Below are 19,398 nucleotides of genomic sequence, written 5' to 3'. Positions count from 1 at the left end.
TCCAAAATTATTTTGTTGAGCCATTCCTCTGTGTCAAGCACAAACCAAGTGATGGGACAACAGTGACAGAGGACATCAGCCCAGCCCATAAGAAGTATGCAATCCTAGGTTGGCGGTGAGACTGCACTGAAAACAAATACTTGCAACACAGAGCAGTGAGTGTTAACAGTATGGGTGGAGGAGTGACCCACGGAAGGGAGGAACTCATTCTCCCCCACAAAGGGGAAGGTGCTGGAGCTGGATCCTGAGGGATGAATAGGAGTTCACCAGCTGAACAAGGGGGAAAGCACATCCTAGGCAGAGGGAACAGTATGTGAGCAGCATGGAGGCATCAAACATGTGACACACCGTGCAATCTGCTCTAAGCGTCCCCAAGATGGTAGCCTAGGGGGTGCTAGGAAAAAAACAGAAGGAGCTGACCTCAAGTCTGGGTGGGGTCTCTGAAGGACTCTCCTAGCCCAGAGTCCACAAAATGGTAGCAGCAGAATGTTCTGGGGGAGCTTTCTCTCTGGGGAGATGGCTGGGGATGGCTGGAGAGTCACGGGGGAGGGGAGACACTGAGCCAGGGCCTGGTCACTACAGGTGACCAGGTATCAGGCCAAGGTGCAAGTCATGGGAAGGCACTGAAGAGTTTATTTATTTATTTATTTATTTTTATTTTTAAAATTATTTATTTATTTTTGAGAGAGAAGAGAGACAGAGCATGAGCAGGGGAAGGGCAGAGAGGCCAAGATACACAGAATCCGTAGGAGACTCTAGACTCCGAGCTGACAGCACAGAGCCCGATGCAGGGCTTGAACCCACAAACCATGAGATCATGACCTGAGCCGAAGTCGGATGCTTACCCAACTGAGCCACTCAGGCGCTCATGGCACTGAAGATTTTAAACGGGGGAGTCATGTGATCAGACCTAGCATTAGGAAAAGTCACTCAGGTGGGCGAGCAGAAGAGATGTGAGCCTGAGCTGGGGTCGTGGGAGAAAGGTGGGCTCGTTGGGATGCTATGGAGGAAGCAGAATCAGTAGGCCCATACCCACAGTGTTAATAACGGCTCTCCCTGGGTAGGTATCAGTAATGCAAGTGTTTTTACTTTCTTCTTCATCCGGTGCTTCCGATTTCTGGCTTGGGTGAGGAAGTGGATGATGGGAGGTGCCAGTGGCATTTCTGCAGCCAGGGCAGGACTATCTTGGTGATCCCCAAGATTTTTCCCAGGGCAAGGGGCAGGGACAGGGACAGGGATGGGAAGGGAGGGGAGGACAGCTCATCCCTGAGCAACAGTCATGGGTGAGGCCTTGTACCAGGTACTGAGCATCCCCATGACTGGACAAAGAGGTCCCCGTTGACAGACACACCTGGCTGCTGCATGTGGCCACTCCCAAGCTTGAACCCTGGTAACCCAAGCATTTACCTGGTGTCCAGAACAGCGTTCGGGGTAGGCAACGTCCACTTACCTGGCTCAGTCAGGCCCAGGAGGGGCAGAGGGCCATTGTTGGCTTGGCAGAACTTTTCAAAGGCTGGAGCCAGGGCCCTGTGCAGGACCACCATGCTGGCTGGTCGGAGCCCTGAGTTTGGTGAGAGAAGGGACACAGGCATAGTCGGTTGCCTCTTGGTAGAGCCCTTCAATTTTAACTCTTTATCGTAGCACAGCACAGAAAGATGCCCATAAGTGTACAACTTGATGAACACGTAACCGACACCCAGGTCAAGAAACAACATTATCAACATTCCAGAATCCCTCTATACCCCTTATAGTTCATCACCCCAGCCTCGAAGGTGGCCGCTACCATGACTTCTAACACCATGGGTTACTTTTGCCTGTTCTTCATATAATGGAATCATACGATGTGAGCCTTTTGAATCTGGCTTCTGTCACTCAATCGTATGTCCGGGAGATCCATCCATACCTTTGTGTTTGACAACAGCTGGTTCATTCTCATTGCTGTGTGACATACTCATTACCACAATGTATTTACCCAATCCTGTTGTGGATGGACATTTGAATGTCTTCCAGTTTGGGGTTATTATAAATGGTGCTGCCATGAGCATTTTAATACATGCATGTTGGGGTGCATTTCTGTCTGGCATACCCCTAGGGTTGCAGGGTATATACATGTTCAGCTAAGCGGTTTCCAAAGCGGTTGTACCAATTTATATTGTAAGTTCTTGCTTGTTCCTTATCCTCTCCGGTGCTTGCTGTTGCCTATCTTTTCCATTCCATCCACCCTGGCAGGTGGGTAGTGGCCTCACACTGCGGTTTTAATTTGCATTGCCCTGAAGACCAATGTGGTTGAGTGACTTTCATAGGTTTTATTGGCCATTTGGGTATCCTTTGTGGGAAAGACACTGCTCATGTCTTTTGTCTGGGCAGATTCTTGACTGAGCAGGCTCACAGAATCCTTGACTCCCCCTCCAAGTAGGTAGTCTTACTTCAGCTATGGGGGAAGACCCCCCACTTGCCATGACACCACTTCCTGTGGCAAGGAGCCCTCTTCTGGAATGGGAAGTCCTTTGACAGCTAAACAAACCTGTGTTTGAATCCCGATTCGGCCTCTGACCAGCAGTGTGCCCCTGAGCCTTGGTATTCGCAAGGAGGAGATGGCAGTAATGACACCTGCCTCAAAGAGAACTCTGGGAGTTCGTTCCTGTGTGTTAATTACCTAACACACAGATGTACAGGAAGTAGGGGTTGGAGGCATGAATATGGGCTCTTGCATGGACATTTACAATTATGGTACTGAAGGAATATTTAATGATGGTTTGTAATGTACGGTTAAAGGAACAAAACTAGATAACAAAACCGTATTTGGGGCATATTCTCCTTTTTATACAGTTCATGAGAGAAATAACTAGAAGGAAATACATCTACATGTTAATCACAGTTATCTCCTGTATCAAGACTGCGTGATATTTAATGTTCTCTTCTGTGCTTTTCTCAATTCTAAAATTTACGTAATAAACAGGTATCATTCTGTAACTGGAGGAAAAAACAAACAAGAAAACTTATGGTTTTTTTTTTTTTAAGGGATTATTTCCTTTAAACACACCATCCCAAAGAAAAACACAATTATGCTGCTTTTGGAGAAATAATCTTGGTGACAATTCTCCTAAATGCTAGGTTGCCGTATCAACATGTGGGCATCTCTTTTCCACAACGATACTGTCTGCTAGTATTTTCTCTTTAGCTCTGATATTTTCCTTAGCTCTCTGTGCTAAGTCATTTGTAGATGTAATCACTTATATTTTATACGTAAGGAGAACAAGGCTCAAAGAGATGAAGTGACTTCACATGGCTGGGGCATGGCAGAGCCAGGATTTAAGCCTGAGACAGGGGACCCCTGAGTCCCTCTAGGGTCACCATTGGACTGCAGGCATCAGACCTTTGTAGGATGGGTCCACCACCCATTCCGGCACCTTCCTCCTCAGGGATGGTAGAAAGAAGTGGATACAAGCAGATGCAACCATCCGTATGGAAAGTTCTAGCACCAGCTTCTGCTCTAACATCCTGGAACTCACTGCCTCAAACCCTCGGTGCCTGCCAATGCTACAGACTTTGAAAATGGGGATGAGCTGGACACTCCCAGCCGCTGAAAGCCCAAGGAAGCTGACTGCATGTCTCAAGCAAGACCAGCGTGTCTCCAAAAATAGTCTGGAGTGAGGTGGAAGGGAATCCAGCCAGCCTAGAAGCCTGGCTTTCCCTAGCCGCCTCCTTTCTTACCTCCAAAGCCTGTTGTGAGAGCAAATTGGATTTTTAATACCGCAAATCAGAGAGGTATTATGAGCACAAAGCTTCTTTGTTTCCTTTTTAATTAAACGCACTTCAGAGGGCACTGTGTTTTCATTTTGTTCATCTCCACTGCTGATGGTACCAAGTCCCCAGTTGTTCCCATTAGTAACAAGACACCAATGGAGGGCTCAGTGGTGGCTTTTGGGTGGGGGGGGTGGATGAGTGAGGGGAGGGTCTGAACTGATTCCTGGGTTGCCTGGGTCTCTCCGGCTCCATCTAAGGTCATGACAGCTTTTTATTTGTGAGGAGAAACAAAGTGAGCCTTCCAAGTCCTTTTACCTCAAAGCAAAGTTGTCCATTCTTTTTTTTTTTTTTTTTAACTTAATGACAGGAGAGGGAAAAAAAAGCACCTCTAATGTTCCTAATCTGATATAAAGCCCCGGAAGACATAGTCCCGAGCTGAGGTGCTCCAGCTGTTCTGCAGAATGAGATTCTTTCCTTGCGGAACATTCCATGACAGCGGCTGACTTGGATGGTACATCTTACCCCCACTGACTCAGTTACCCCTCCTGACAGCTCCTGAGGGAGGACTGAACTGTTACTTTCAGGGTGCAGGTGAGCTTAGGGAGGTCACACACTTTACCCACAGCTACAGCCAGAGGAGTCAAGCTGGGACTTACATCCAGACTGGTACGCTCTGCTCTCTTGGAGCCCCGAGGTGCTAGCAAGCAGTGGGGTTCAGCTGGTGTTTGCTGGTACATTGTGTACAGGGTTGGGGGAGACTATGACCCTGGTGGCTCTCTACAAAGCACGCTCCCTAGGGCTCACAGCCCTGAGTGGCTCCTTCCCCGTTGACTCTGTCCTCGGCCACGTGCCTTGCTTTGCCAACGGGATGGTAGGAAGTATGACGCAAGCGGGTGTTTGATACGTGCTTGGGCATTACGGCTCCTCCTCCAGGAATCTTGAGCTACCCTGTCAAGAAGTTTGGTTACCACTGCTGGCGAGGTTTCCTAGCAAGAGAGAAGCATTAGGCCGCCCCCAAGTGCTCTGGGCCTCCCAGTAGACACTCCAGACATGTGAGGAAGAAGCCATCATGGATGGTCCAGCCCCAGCAGACATGGTAACACGTGAAGCAGAAAAACCCCCTGCTAAGGCCAGCATCATTGCAGAATATCGCTTAAGCCGGTGAGTCTGGGGTGCTTTGTTATGAAATAAGAGAATTCTGTTGGTCCAGAAATAGCCACAGAGGCCAGATATGTCAATAAACAGTGAAAACTGTCCTGCTCCAGCACTTTAAACCATGCTACTGGTTTTTCTCTTTGGCAATTCTGGTAACGGGAAGTCTTTCGTATCATGAAATTTTGCTGGGACTTGCGTCAGTGACAACTTTGATGGCTGTTTTCTCTCACAGGACCTTTCAGAGCCTTGAGTGTCACTCCTGGAAGAGACTGGGGAGACGGTGCACCCAGAGAGGAACAAAACGGGGAGACATGGTCTGAATCAAAAACCAGATTAAAATGCAGTGTTATCTGGGGGTGCTTTTCCCCCCGAGGGAAAACCCCTTTCGTCATCTGAGGCCATTGGCAGGTCCCCCCATGGAGTTGGGTTGACCAAGCAGAACTGGTGGTACCGGAGCCATCTGGTAAGGTGTTCACGCCTGAGTCTGGCCCAACTGCCAGACCTGCTGGGACATTAATTAGGGACCCGAGCAAATATCATCCTGCTTACTTCCTGTCTCCCAGGCAGAAGCTACAAGTTTCAGGAATTCCTGGGCCCTGCACCACTGGTATTTCTAGGGATTTTCTTTCTTTTTTTTTAAACGTCTATCACTACTTACCCCAGCCATGCTGGACATAGTTCTGATGTCTGGTGTCCTCTGTAGGATCAAGCTCCTTATGGCAGAGGGAAGAGTGAAGGTTATCATGTTGTCTTTGAATGGGCCAGAGTCTGGGTGAAGGAAGGAAGAGGAACAAATGAGAAGCTCAGCTTCCTTGCAGGGAGCAGATTCGACGTCAGGTATCCATCACCACCCCCCACCCCCGGCCCTACCTGGTCCTGGCCCAAGTGGGCATTGTTTGGAGCAAATTCTCCCCACCCTATTCCCATCCCCTTCATGTCTCAGTTTCTAGTGAGAAACTCCTAACACTTCAAGACCTTTGTTCATGACCTTCCCCTGGCCCAGGATGTCCTCCCTCCCTCCCTCCTGAAGACCTTTCCATTCCTCAGTACAGGTTCCAATCCTCCGCCTCTATGAAGCACCCAGTAGGCTCACGCCGACTGGTTGCCGAGTCTCCTTGCCCCCAGAGCATTCTTTGAGCCACTGACTTTGGCCTGATGTTTTACTGGACTCTGAACCCCCTTCCTCTTTCCCGGGGAGACCCCAAATACCCAGAGAGCAGGTTCACATCTTGGGCCTCCCGCGGTGTTATGACAGCCAAAGCACATAGCACACACCAAAAATACTTATGCTCGGATGAACAAGCGACTGCATGCCACGTGCAATCACAAATGAAAGAATAGGCCAGATTTTCTGTCTATGTGTGACTTCTGTTGTTTAGATCTAGGTGCCTAGAAGGAACAGATTTTATGTTTTCTTCTTTATATTCCCTGCCCCACCACCCCACCCTGCTACTCCAGGTACAGTGCCTTACAGAGATTTTTGGTGGATGAAAAAAAAAAATACTGCAGATTTTTAAATACAGAGATGGTGTCAAAGCTCCAGGAAATTGCATTCAGAAAGGAATCCTGTATGTTGACTTCTTGTGAAAACTAATGAAAGGAAACCAGTTTAGTTCAGGTTATGGTTGAGTTTAAAACGGAGGAGGGAGGCCAGCAGGGGGAGCTCTCACAGCCCCAACAGGAAGACCTACACCTTACCAACTCCAATACTACTTTAGCTACTAGTTTACTGCCCCAGCAGGAGAAGGAAAGGTCTCCTCTCCTGGCAACAGCCCCGCCAATGACAGTCACAGCTCAGCCAATCAGGAGGCGCTACCCTTCGAACTCCCAGTTTACTCCAATGGACTTCCGGATTATAACAGCTCTCCTATCTTCCCCCTTCCCTCTGGAAAGGAGCTACCTACCTCCCCTTTGCTCCCCGGACTTGCCTCTGGCCTTGCCTGTAGCTTTGCCACAGCTTGCACGTCCTGGGATTGCAATTCTCTGCTATTTCCAAATAAACCCGTTTTTGCTGGTAAAATGGCCGGCAGTTTTCTCTTTAAGGTTAACATGCTCTAGAAGGAGGTTTCAACGCGTCAGCGGACTCTAGGGTTCGACAAACGAAGAAGCGAACGAAATGACAGAGATGAAAAGTCTAGCATAGAGAATGTGGCCGATAATACTGCAGTAGTTTTGTGTGGTTAACAGATGGTGACGACAATTACCTTGGTGAGCACTGTGCAGTGTATGGAATTGTCAAATCTGTGTTTGTACACCTGAAACTACTACAACATTGTAGGTCACCTATACTTCAATTTACAACAATCCAGGGCTAGACAGTCTCATTGTGTTGGCCTCCAAGGCACAGCCCATGTCGTCTTCATCTCAATATACTACATGTCTAGCACAGTGCCTGGCACAAAAGTGTAGTTCAGTGTTTGTTGAATGGCTAGCTGACTGACTGCACAGTGGATGAAAGCAGGATTCAAGGGTGGTGTCCCCAGTGAAGGTTCTAGACAAGCCAGATTTTCCACAGCCCTTTCTACCTAGAGAAGAACCCAATGGGATTCCAAACCACCAATGCAGTTTTCAACTCCAATCTCATAGGTAGAAAACCAAGCAAACCCCACGGCCATTTTAATGAAAAATTTGAGATCGTATAAAAACTTTAACAAACAAAATATAAGAAGTATTGCCGTGGAAGGGGTAGAGATGTGTTTTAAACTGACGGTGAGTGCTTTAATAGCCACAGAACAAAGTGCTTCGGGGACACAGAGGAGAGAACAGTTGGTCCTGCTGGGCTGAGGGGGTTGGGTGCTGGGAGGGTCAGGTGAGGTTGGATTCCATTCCCCAGTTGAAGATACTGAGTATTAAAGCAGCTGCTTTGGGAGGTCAAGCCTGAGCTTGTCTGCTGGACTGAGAGAGCCCTCCTGGACCTGGCCGGCCTGACCCCTTGGCCAAGCATCTGAGGCACCGGCTAAGGTCGTGGATGTCTGTGTTTTCCCAGGGTCACTGCAGAAATGTTAGCACCTCAGCCAGGCACTCAGCAAAGGTCGAAGAGAGAACCATTCCATAATCAAGCGGGGACAGTGGCCAGACTCCTCTGGTAATGGCCTTCACTTCATATCTAGAGGAGAGAATAGAACTTACCCCAAACCCACCGAAATGAGAGCCCTCACTGGTACCTGTTAGCTGTCGCCCCTCATTTTTACTCTATAAGACAGCAGGTGGAAGCTGGGAGCTGGTTTGCAAATAAATTGTAGTCAAAAGACCAAAATCTGAGGGTGATTGCCTTTCCTTTCCTTTATTTATTTATTGTTTTAATATAAGTTTAAGTGGATCTAGGTCATTCCTGTAATAATGTTGCTTTGCTGGCCTGGAGATTAAATAAGTGTAGCATGAAATCCTGCCCTGTGAAATGCATGCTGGGAGTGTGCCAGTCACCTGAATATTACCCACTGTGCATGTTGGGAGGGAAAGAAGGCTGAGAACCCCTACCCTACAGAGTCATCCCCCTTGAAGGCAGGGGCCAAATGGAGCATGAAGGACATGCTCATTAGCAATTGTCAATACACCAATGACAGAGTGCCCAGTCATATAATAAATGATGGTAGCTGCCACCCTACCATATATGAGAACCCACTGTATGCCAGGCACTGTGCCAGACCCTTTACCCTCTTTGGTTTACAACCATTGGTTCTTCACCACTGCCCCACAAAAAAGACACTGTTAATCCCATTATGGACAAAGAATGGGGTCTTGGGGAGATCAAAGAAGCTCCCTAGTCTGATAATTATTAAGTGGTACAGCCTAAACCCCAAAATAAGTCTAAATTCATGCTTGCTTGACTGATATCTACCTTTCTATGCCTATGTGTCTATATATCCATCCCTCCCTCCTTCCGTCCATCCTCTGGTGTTAATAAGAACCACATCCTCAGTAGGAATAGCAAGGACTTTCCCCTTTTCCCCCAAAAGGTGATTCCAGAACCAGAGTCTCTTGAGTCCATATGTTCCTTTGGGGACTGAACCCTGAACTTCTCTGGCTTTCCACCAGGGCCTCCAGTGAACTCACTGCTGAGTGGCCCTGCGTGGCCCAAGTGTCTCAATACCCAGTAAGGCCTTACTCTAAGTAAGGGATCTAATCATTGAGCACTAGTTGGACTCTAAGAAGCTTACCCTTCCACTGTGAATTCTTTTTTCTCTTTAGAGAGTAACAAACTATCAAGCCCACAGATATCATTCCCTAGCCTGGGATACACCAGAGAGGGGCCCACAGACCATCAATTACTTAGAAGGATCTGACACACCCCAAAGCCCAGTATAAAAATACCTCAGCTATGCCTGTCACAGATGCCTGGAATTCCACCATTAGAAAGTCATTTCTCTGCTTTACCCAAGTAATCCAATTCTAGGAATGCATGCTCCAGATGTTCTCAAACAGCCAGGTGGAATGATGGGAGCACATGGCAGCACTATTTGTAAGAGAAACAATGTAGAAACAACCTAATACAGGTTGGGTAAATACATAGAGGGCTGATTAAATAGAGGCATAGCTAAACTATGGTACATCCATACCGCACAATGAGATACTGTGTAACCATTAAAAAGAATGAGGCTACTCTATACACCCGGTATGAAACAATCTCCCAAAGACATAAAATGAACAAGGTAAGGTAAAGGATTCTATGTTGAATAACACACCCATGATCCATTCAAATGCATGTAAACTATCTCTGTAAAGATGGAAAAGAGCTTGATATCAGTTGTGGCCGCAGAGAGGGAAATTAGGTGGATGGGGTCCTGAGCAGGAGCAGTGGCTGCCACACTGTATTTTAGGTGAGTGGTGCCCTCTGGAGTTGTGCTAGGGGGTGGCCCTGACGGAAGAGGGATTTTCTGCTCTTTATCCTTCCTACAACTTTCAATAGGACAACATGTAAGTATCACATTAATTTAAAAACTGGAATTTAATTTAAACATATATAAGGAAGGTAGGATCATATCCTTTTTAAGTAACCTCTACACCCACTGTGGGGCTTGAACTCACAACCTTGAGATCCGGGATCGCATGTTCAACCTTGAGATCCGGGATCAACTGAGCCAGCCAGGCACCCTAGGTCATTCCTTATACTTCTGTCATGAGTTTTTTTCATTCATTTGGTAAATATTTATTTAGTCCTTACCATGTGGGTGGAATGTGCTGAGCACACAGAGGTGAGTAAAGCAGAACTTATCCCCGTTAAAGGGCATGTATGCCTGGGGCACCTGGGTGGGTCAGTCGGTTAAGCGTCTGACTCTTGGTTTTGGCTGCAGTCGTGATCTCATGGTTCATGAGTTTGAGCCCTGCATCGGGCTCTGTGCTGACAGAGTGGAGCCTGCCTGGGATTCTCTCTCCTTCTCTCTCTCTGCCCCTCCATCCCTCCCTCTCTCAAAATAAATAAACTTAAAAAAATAGAAAAATAAAAGGCATGCATGCCTGGGAGTGTGGACACCATGGTGATAATAAGGACAGCTGTCGCTTACTGGGTGCCTGCGAGGCACTTAGTATCCAGACACGATCCATCATCCACCTGCCATTCAACAGGCATTGCAGTACAGAGCACAGATTAGGGGGTAGGCTGTCTGGATTCCAAGCCTGCCTCTACACTCAGGAGGGGATCATATTCACCTCCCTGTGCCTATTTTCTCATCTGTAAACAGGGACTCATAACAATATGTATCCCACTGAGTTGTGGTAAGGATTAAATGAGCTAACACACGTGAGATTCTTAGAACAATTCCTGGCTGGGTGCACAGTTAGCACCACAAAAGCGTTGCCTGTTTACCGCTCCTCACCCAGCGTGCTGCACATACTGTAGGGAATAAGACAGCCACAGCCCACGCTCACAGGGGGTTTGCCATCCCCAGAGACAGACACTAAGCACATAATTACCACTGTATCTATCTTCAGTAGCTATAACACCATGTGCTGAGCACTCCTGGGCCACGTGGACTACAAGTGGAGGAGGAAAAGAAGCTCAGTCTAACAGGAAGAGTAGGGGTCAGACTAGCAGACAGGTGGGGAGGGGGCACTGTAGGTCAGGGGACAGCATGAGGAAAAGCAGGGAGGCATGGGAAGGAAACCAGCTTCCTGTGCCGCTGGAATGTTTGATGTAAGGGAGGAGATAGGGGAGTAGGGGCTGGGATGGGGCAGCGGCCAGCTCGTGGGTGATCCAAGAGCGATGAGAAATCAAGAAGGTGTTAGGCAGTAGAATGACTTGGTAAGACCTACCTTTTATGAAGAAGACTCTGGCTGCAGGTGGGGGACTGGACCGCAGGGCAGGCAAAATAGAAGGCTGGTAGATGAGAGGGGAGGCCAGAAGAAAGATGAGCATACAGAAAGGCTCCCTCCTAGGACGTGCCCAGGTGGCTCAGTCAGTTAAGTATCTGACCCTTGATTTCAGCTCAGGTCATGGTCTCATGGTTCGTGAGTTCAAGCCCCATGTCAGTGCAGAGCCTGCTTTGGATTCTCTCCCTCTCCCTCTCTCTCTGCCCCTCCTCTGCTTGTGCTCTCTCTCTCTCTCTCAAAATAAATAAACTTAAAAAAAAAGTCTTCCTTCTAGAAAAAATCTTGAAGGAGAGACGGTACCTTAACCCTTTGTTTGCCTGGCTGGACCAGTCAGTGTTCAACACGCTTCAGGGCAGCAGCAGAGGCTGGTCCTGTGGAATGGACACAAGAAATCACACACACATAAGAGACAAGGCTTTCTGTTTCCCTTCAGTTCTTCCACGGAAGGAGTTCTGATCTTCTTTATTCCTTGCTGTATCTCCAGTACCTACAACAGTGCCTGGTACATGGAGAATGCCCAATAAATGTCCACTGTTGGAGGACACAGGCAGAGCAAGTAACATGCACAAAGGCAACCATGATGAGGGAGCCAGGGAGGGAGAGGAGAAACCATGGCTCAGAGGCCAAGGGAAGCAAGTGTTGCAGGGGGGGAATTGGTGGTTATGGAGGTCAAGGAGGACCTATGGAGGTCAACAAGCACCCACTGGAGTTTGGAATTCATGCCCCTTCTCCCTTACCACCATGATGGTGTCAGCGTGGTCCTGTTGGTTAACAAGCGTCAGGAGCACCCGCCCCATAAGCAGGATTGTGTTTAGGACCTGACCTGGAAGGGTACAAAAATAGGAGGCGACAAGTCCATTCCCTGGATGTTCAGAGTCTAACCAGGAAGATCTTAATTCACAAGCATGAGCAATTCACAGTAACACAAAACTCCATTTCTGGTTTCTGTAGATGTCCCCTGGATCACTTCCCCAGAGTCCTACAGCTTGATAATGGAAGGACAGAATAAGTAGGTGTACAGACCTTGTCTTTACTCATTAATTTTTGTGGTGGGAGTCGCTCGACGTTTGCCAAGAGAGTGGCTGGTGGCAGCCTAAATACAACTGCAAATCTGCAAAATAGATGTTGCTGTAAGGAAGAAGCCATCCTAACTGTAGAGACATTTCACAAAAAGTGTTTTCATTACAATAAGAGAGACAAAAGATTAGGGAGAATGCTGGCAGTCATGTTTAGTATTGCTTATCTAATAGGTCGGATTCAAGTGCTCCCAATAAGCAAAAGATTGTGAACAAAACAAGCATTTTCAACTAAAGCCAATGGGTTCCCTTCCTAAACAATTCAGTCCCAAAGTCATTAGGTAGAGCTGAGTGAGGAAGGAGTCCATGGTGGGGGATGGAGGGCAGGAGCCATGGTGGCCCAAAGCAGGGGATCAGAGTCCAAGTGATGAGGAGGACAAGCCCAAGGAGGGTGACATGACCCGTGGTGTCACCATCTGTTCAGTGCAAGGAGAGATTCCTCATACGGTGGGAGAATGGCAGACTGGCACGTAGCATCAGAGGGAAAGAGTGCACCCACGTGGGGGCGTGCCCATGTGCGTGTGTGTGCGCATGCATAGGGAAACACGTATCTTAGCTCTGCCTGGGAGCACTAACATTTCAAAAGGGATGAGCACGTCTGATGCCCAAATCTTGGATTCCAAATGCCATTTTCCATTAAAATGAATCAAGAGGCCTTGGAGAAATGGTTGATTCACTAACTGGGGCCTAGAAGTCAGAAGGTGAGCCTCCTGGAAGTCAGAAGTCCAGAAGGTGTGCTGGAAAGTAGGGATGTGCTGAAAGAATGATGGAACCATACACAAAAGCCACAGAATGAAGGAGCTCTCAGTGGTCAAACTGGGGACAATGTTAAAGAATGATGGGAATGGATATAACTCACTAACTTCTATAGGAATCCAAAAGTTCATATGGAGATAAAAAATAATTAAAGTTGATGAGGAATGAGACATTTACACAATTTCAAAGTACCTCTCCATAAAATACCTATCAATTACAAAGAAGAAAAGTCTAGTTTTATAGTGAAGAAACCTAGTAGACACCACCTTAACCAAGTGATCAAAGTACAGGAACAAACCAAAATGGAGAACGCCTCGGTAGGAGGCAAGGGGAAGAAGGCAGTGTCATTGCATGATTTTCCTGCTATGGTGTATAACTTGAATCTGATCCGGAGGAAACATTAAGCAAACCTTAACTGAGGGACGTTCTACAATGTCTGTGATCTTTAAAAGTGTCAAGGTCAAAACATTAAAAAAATTTTTTTAAGGGGAGCCTGGGTGGCTCAGTTGGTTAAGCATCCAACTTCGGCTCAGGTCATGATCTCATGGCTCACAAGTTCAAACTCCACATCCAGCTCTGTGCTGACAATGCAGATTCTGTGTTTCTCTCTCTCTCTGTCCCTCCCATGCTTGCTCTCTCTCTCTCTCTCTCAAAAAATAAATAACAACATTAGAAAAAAAGTGTCAAGGTCATGAAAGTCAAGGAGAGACTGTTGAGTTGTATTTCCAGACTGAAGGGGACTAAACAGACTTAATTAAGTGCAAGAGTGATTCTGAACTGGATCTTTTTGTGGTCAAAAACATGGTTGCGATAATTGGCAAATCTTGTTTCCTGGTTTTGATGGTTGTGCTGTGGTCAGGTAGGGAAGTGTCTTTGTATGCAGGAAAGACACAGGAAAGTATTGAAAGATGATGGAGTATCAGGGCAATGTATTCCTAAAGAGTTCAAGAAAAAAGGAGGGTTTTGTTTTTTTGTACCACCCTTGAAATTGTTCTGTCACTTTGTGATTGTTTCAAAATTTAAAAATGACAAGAAACAAATATAGAAAATTAAATTGTAGATAAATAAAATGTAGCATATACATACAATGGAATATTATTTAGCCTTTAACAGGAAGGAAATTCTAACATGTTACGAACATGGATGAAGCTTAAAGACATTATAGAAAGTAAAATACACCCATCACAAGGGACGAATACTGTATGATTCTGCTTATAAGAGGTTCCTGGGGGCGGGGGGTGCCTGGGGGACTCAGTTAAGCATCTGACTCTTGATTTCACCTCAGGTCATGATCTCATGGTTCAGGTCATGATCTCATGGTTCATGAGATCGAGCCCCATGTTGGGCTCTGTGCTGACAGCACGGAGCCTGCTTGGGATGCTCTCTTTTTCTCTCTCAGAATAAATAAATAAGCCTAGAAAAAAAAAGAGGTACGTTGAATAGTCAAACTCATAAGGACAGATAATAGAAGGGTGGTTGCGAAGGGCTGGGATGGGGGTAACGGGGTAAGTGTTTACTGGGGCCAGGTTTTAGGTTTGGGAAGATGAAAAAGTTCTGGAGATGGAGGGTAGTGATGGTTGCACAATGATCTGGATATATTCAAGGCCACTGACCTGGTGAGGACAGTAAATATTATGTTACGTATATTTTGCAACATTATATTTAACTTAAACAAAGGAAACTGTGATTTGCTAAGGTGCATTCTGGTGACATGTTTAGTTTCAAATCGTTGCTGTGAAAAGCGTCACCAGGGTCGGTGTGTGTCTTGAATTAAATATCAAACATTCTCGGGGCGCCTGGGTGGCTCAGTCGGCTAAGTGTCCGACTTCAGCTCAGGTCACCATCTCGCAGTTTGTGGGTTCGAGCCCTGCGTCGGGCTCTGTGCTGACAGCTCAGAGCCTGGAGCCTGTTTCAGATTCTGTGTCTCCCTCTCTCTCTGACCCACCCCGTTCATGCTCTATCTCTCTCTGTCTCAAAAATAAATAAATGTTAAAAAAAATTTTTTTTAATAAATAAATAAATACCAAGTATTCTCCAACTCAGGGTTCCTGTTCCAGCTCCGTGAAAAGGAGCTCACCCTGAAAAAAGGAAAGATTTTGTGTAAATGCTTCACGTAGCCAAACATTAACTTTATGACTCTGTGACAATTTAGGAAAAACTCTTCCCGCCAAACGTGGTCGTGAATGTCCATTCTTAGAGAGTGATAGGATATTTGGGAGCCTCATTCTTCAAAGTAAATCTGCTTTTAGTTACTTAGCTAAATAAAGCAACCCAACCAAGTGGCAAGACTCCAAGGTACGACATTGCTATGGGCAAACAAGGCAAACCCTTCTGCTTCATAGTTTGCCTTGCTTGTAAAACCAGAGCACGCATGTCTGCTTATTTAATACAGAGGTTCTGCAATGCTCTGTCAGAGCAAATTCCTGTGGCCATGAAACATGACACACAAATCCAGACGGAGGTTAAGTCTATGATGTTACTAACAGTAAATGCTGCCTTGTAGTTCCTTGGGTGAGTCCTAGGGATAAACCAAACAGTTGCTTTGATGTCTAGCTCCCCGTCCACTGCACTGCTCAACCAATAGCACGACCTACGAGCCTACCTCAAGGTCACAATGAACACTGTTCTCTGGTTGGAGGAGCTGGAGGCTCCATGCCCTTCCTTGGCTGGGAAAGGTCTCACCTAAGTGGTAATAATCTGGCACAACATAGAAGATACAGTGAATCAAACAGCAAAGCACCTTGATTCCTCGGGCCTGGTTCCTTCGTGTCAAATGTCAGACGTGCCAGGATAGACATTTCTTTAGTGCTTTCCAGTCCTATGGTTTTCACAATCTGCAACTACTGAGGCAATAATTTATGAGTTGATGGTGGTATGGGTTACTAAAGTTTTTTTGTTTTTTTTTCCCTTAATTCCTATGTTAGGGATATGTATGTGTGTTTCTTTGAGAGTAAAATTAACTCTTAGTTGGTCAGTTCTTGGAATGATTGGTCTCAGAACCACACATTAGTCCAGAACTATACTTACCCTACCCTGCAGGAAGTTTGCCACCTGAGATCATAATTGTACAGAAACAAATATATTCAGTAATAGAGCCCCATTCCAGAAGTACATATTGTGAGACAGATATAATGACACATGTCCTTTAAACCTAATCCTCTTATGCTGGGCCTAATATAATTTAGGTTTCAAGGCCATATGTATATATGGGTTACATTTCAGAAGACAGGCAATTGGTCTAAATCCAAATAAAAATGAGCTAAGTTTGGCCCCCTTTCATTTATATCCATCCATCAACAGCTGTACAGAGACGGGATGGCTCAGGCAGTTGTTCCAAAGGGTCTTTCAGTCCCGTTAAAGCTGCATCCAGAAACAGCTGAGGCCGAGCCAGGGTCTGCCCTGTCTGAGGTCTCACAAACTGAAAAACACACTCTCAGACATGATTATGCCCTTCCCTGCTCTGTTTCCTGGTTAAGATTCTCTGAGATTTCATTTTATGAGTATTCCTGACCACCAGATGTTTGCAACTCAGGGCCTGCACCGCAAGCTCTTTATTACCTGTTGCATAAAACCAGTGACAGCTGTACATCTAGGCAGGATGGGGACAGTGCAGGGGACAGCGCACTCCCAACGCTGAGGAGGGGAACCGTGGCGGGTGCTAGTTCAGAGGCCGCTATTTGCCTAGGTGATCGGTGTGCTGGGGCAAAGGGAAGAGCTCCGTAAGGGAGTTGCCCAGTAGGATGCCCCCGCGGGCGCCCTCAGAGGGAGACCATCAGAGGCCTCGGACAAACACAGTGAGAAAGTTAGGAGCTTCAAGGGGCCTAGGAGTCTCTCCTGACCAAGCAGTCGGCAGGTGGGACAGGGCCCTTGGAGGGTCCCGTTGTGCCCAGCAGCCAGACGCAGCGGAATCGTGGTGCATTTCCATGGGAACGGCTGGGCAGCCCCACACTCAGCGGTGTGCTCCGTCTATTTCTATGGCACCTATCACCATGGCACCTACTTGCTCTGAAAAACACAGGCTAAAAACAGAACCTAAAGTAAAGGGGGGCAATCCGCTTCCCCGCAGTCACCTTCTGCAGCTGCTGTTACACTTTGGGATTGCTCATGCGGACCTTTTGCGTTCTGAGTTTCCGTGTTTTTGCTGTCGGTGGCTTTAAAAAAATAAAAGGCTTACTTACCATCAGCATCAGCATCATCTTGGGGTGATGTGGCCTGAGGCTCCAGGAAGTCTGTACTTACTTGCTGCAGGTGTAAAATTTCCAGCCAGAGGGAGCTCCTCTGAAGTGGCTCCTCCTCCCAGGGCTTGTTCAGGGCCTCCTGTAAGGTGTTTGGGAAAGTGGGGGAAAGCTGGGGGTTAGTGGACAGGGACAGTGACAGTGACATCAGTATACACAGATGACCCAAGAAAGGACCTGTGTTTATCCCAACAAGTGGATCACAAGCTCCCCTGGGAGCGAAATCCACAAGGTCAAATAGCTTCCCTGAAAGTTTTCCCTAAGTTAATGGCCACCCTTTATAGCACAGCCCTTAACCCAGTCTCTGGAGTCAGACAGAGCTTGAGTTTGAATCCTGACTCTGTCACTGGCCAGCCATGTGAGATCGGTGGGCAACCTCTGAGCAGATGGTTAACGTACTCATCTATAAACTAGGGATGAGAAGACACAACCCACAGGAACAAGCCACTTCCTGTGATCTCAGCCTTCGTGGTCATTCTTTCATTTGTCCAGCTATAAAATGGGGAGAATAACAGCCTCGAAAGCTCAAAAGAGCTTTGTGACTGTCGAGGAGACAATATATGAAAAGCACTGAGCAGAGTACTCACAGCTGCTAGAGAGGAAACTGTGAGCAGGTGGGCAATGACAATGGCCAGGACAGAGTGCTCAGCCTGCCCTGGTTCTCCCGGCCTGACTTCCTGCCCTCAGGCCCTAGAAACAGGGCCCTCAGCCATGAGTAGCTTCCTGCCTCCAGACTCCCACATTTATCAGTGTCCTTGGGCACAACAGATGTGGCTAAGGACAAGCTCACTCTCTGCAGCAAGAGTAACCATGCAGAAGGATCATCAACCTGGTACTTTCTGTGATACATAGGACAACAAAATTCTCACGAACTGGAGAAAATCCCAACGCAGTTCCCTGTTTGTAGGCTTTGGAGTCAAGCAGGCCTGGGGACTCAAGTCTCCCCCCTGCACATCTGTTGGCTGAGTGACTCAACTGAAATTCCCTTTCCTCGCCCATCTGTGAAGTGGGCTGATGCCTCCTATCTCAGAGAGAGGTTGGGGCATTAAAGGAGAAGATGTAGGAAGTGCCTCCAGCCCAGAGTCCACACAGAGTGGGCTCTCAGTAAATGTGGGCTCTCCTCTTCTCTAACCCCCCACTGAATGTTTTAAGGTACAGTAAATACTCTATTTAATGAATTAAGGGTTAGCCTTTATAATAGAAGGAAACAGGCGTGTTTCCTGAATTTGCTGAGGTGCTGGTAAATGCTGGTAAATGCTGAACTCCCAGGCTCACACAACACCCAGCCCAGGGTTGGCATGGCCCCCCTCCAGGGCCCCCGCTGCCCTTTCTCACCACCCCCTCTCAAGAACGCTCTGCCAAACAAGCCTGTAGGCTCGCTCTCACCACTGCTTACCCTTTCCTTTTTATTTTATGAAAGTAACTTCCCCCTTGCGAGCATTGTGGCTGTCTCCCTACCAAATCCCACCCTCCAAGAGGTCCCCCTTTCCACTTGAGGCTTCACGTGCTTCCAAGAAACTGGGCACGACTCCAAGGTGCTGGGGACGGAACATGTGGCCTGAGCTAAGCCAATCACATAATTCCAGCCCCCCCGCAGGCAGGGATTGGTTCATGGGTTCAATGCCACTTGGAACTGTCCGGAGAATAGGGAACAGAAGGTCTGCAGGGGCTGTCGATGTGAGGCTGGGCCGCTCCAGTCATTTGACTATCATAAGCAAAGCCAGCCTGTTGGCAAAGCCAACACATGAAGAACAACAACCAAAGCCTCACAAAGAACGGTTGCCGGAGCCATGGCGGCATTCGTAGGCCTACATCAAACTGCGTCTCAGACTTGCCCGGCCTCTTTCTTGGGTCTGTGAGTCAGTATAGTCCATTCATGGTTAAACCAATTAGAGTTGGGTTTTCCATAACACGAGGATACAAGCACCAGGAACATTACTTCCTCTTTAGAGTTCCAGAGCCCTCATCACATTGAGACCTCAGTTCCAAAGCCAGGTCTTGAAGAAAGCCCGCCTAATTCTATTTCCTCCTTTACCCCCAGCTCCTGTGTGTTGTTTGTTAGGAATCGAACACGTGTGTGACCCTAACAATAAAATCGGTCATGTCTCCATTTTCCCACCAAG

At 47.3% G+C, this 19,398-nt stretch overlaps 1 protein-coding gene and 1 long non-coding RNA gene across 2 annotated transcripts in view; one reads left to right on the top strand and one right to left on the bottom strand.

Annotated features, from left to right (window-relative positions):
* Positions 1 to 19,398, bottom strand: part of DGLUCY (D-glutamate cyclase) — a 73,486-nt gene that overhangs the window by 34,999 nt on the left and 19,089 nt on the right. The window contains 7 exon segments of the mRNA XM_040478015.1: positions 1,408 to 1,561; positions 5,557 to 5,670; positions 6,831 to 6,987; positions 9,214 to 9,355; positions 11,509 to 11,579; positions 15,065 to 15,118; positions 17,219 to 17,357. Coding sequence (XP_040333949.1) covers positions 1,408 to 1,561; positions 5,557 to 5,647 — 245 coding nt within the window. The 5' untranslated portion in view covers positions 5,648 to 5,670; positions 6,831 to 6,987; positions 9,214 to 9,355; ... (1 more) ...; positions 15,065 to 15,118; positions 17,219 to 17,357.
* On the top strand, positions 4,968 to 6,543 carry LOC121032193 (uncharacterized). Its single transcript, XR_005791141.1, has 4 exons — positions 4,968 to 5,054; positions 5,135 to 5,509; positions 5,606 to 5,739; positions 6,361 to 6,543. It is a non-coding gene; the product is annotated as an uncharacterized LOC121032193 (long non-coding RNA).

Source organism: Herpailurus yagouaroundi, unplaced genomic scaffold, assembly GCF_014898765.1.
Source record: "Herpailurus yagouaroundi ecotype Mexico unplaced genomic scaffold, PumYag 141, whole genome shotgun sequence".
In the NCBI taxonomy this organism is placed as follows: Eukaryota; Metazoa; Chordata; class Mammalia; order Carnivora; family Felidae; genus Herpailurus; species Herpailurus yagouaroundi.
Note: the sequence above shows the minus strand (reverse complement) of the source record. Positions and strands in the feature narration are given on the sequence as shown.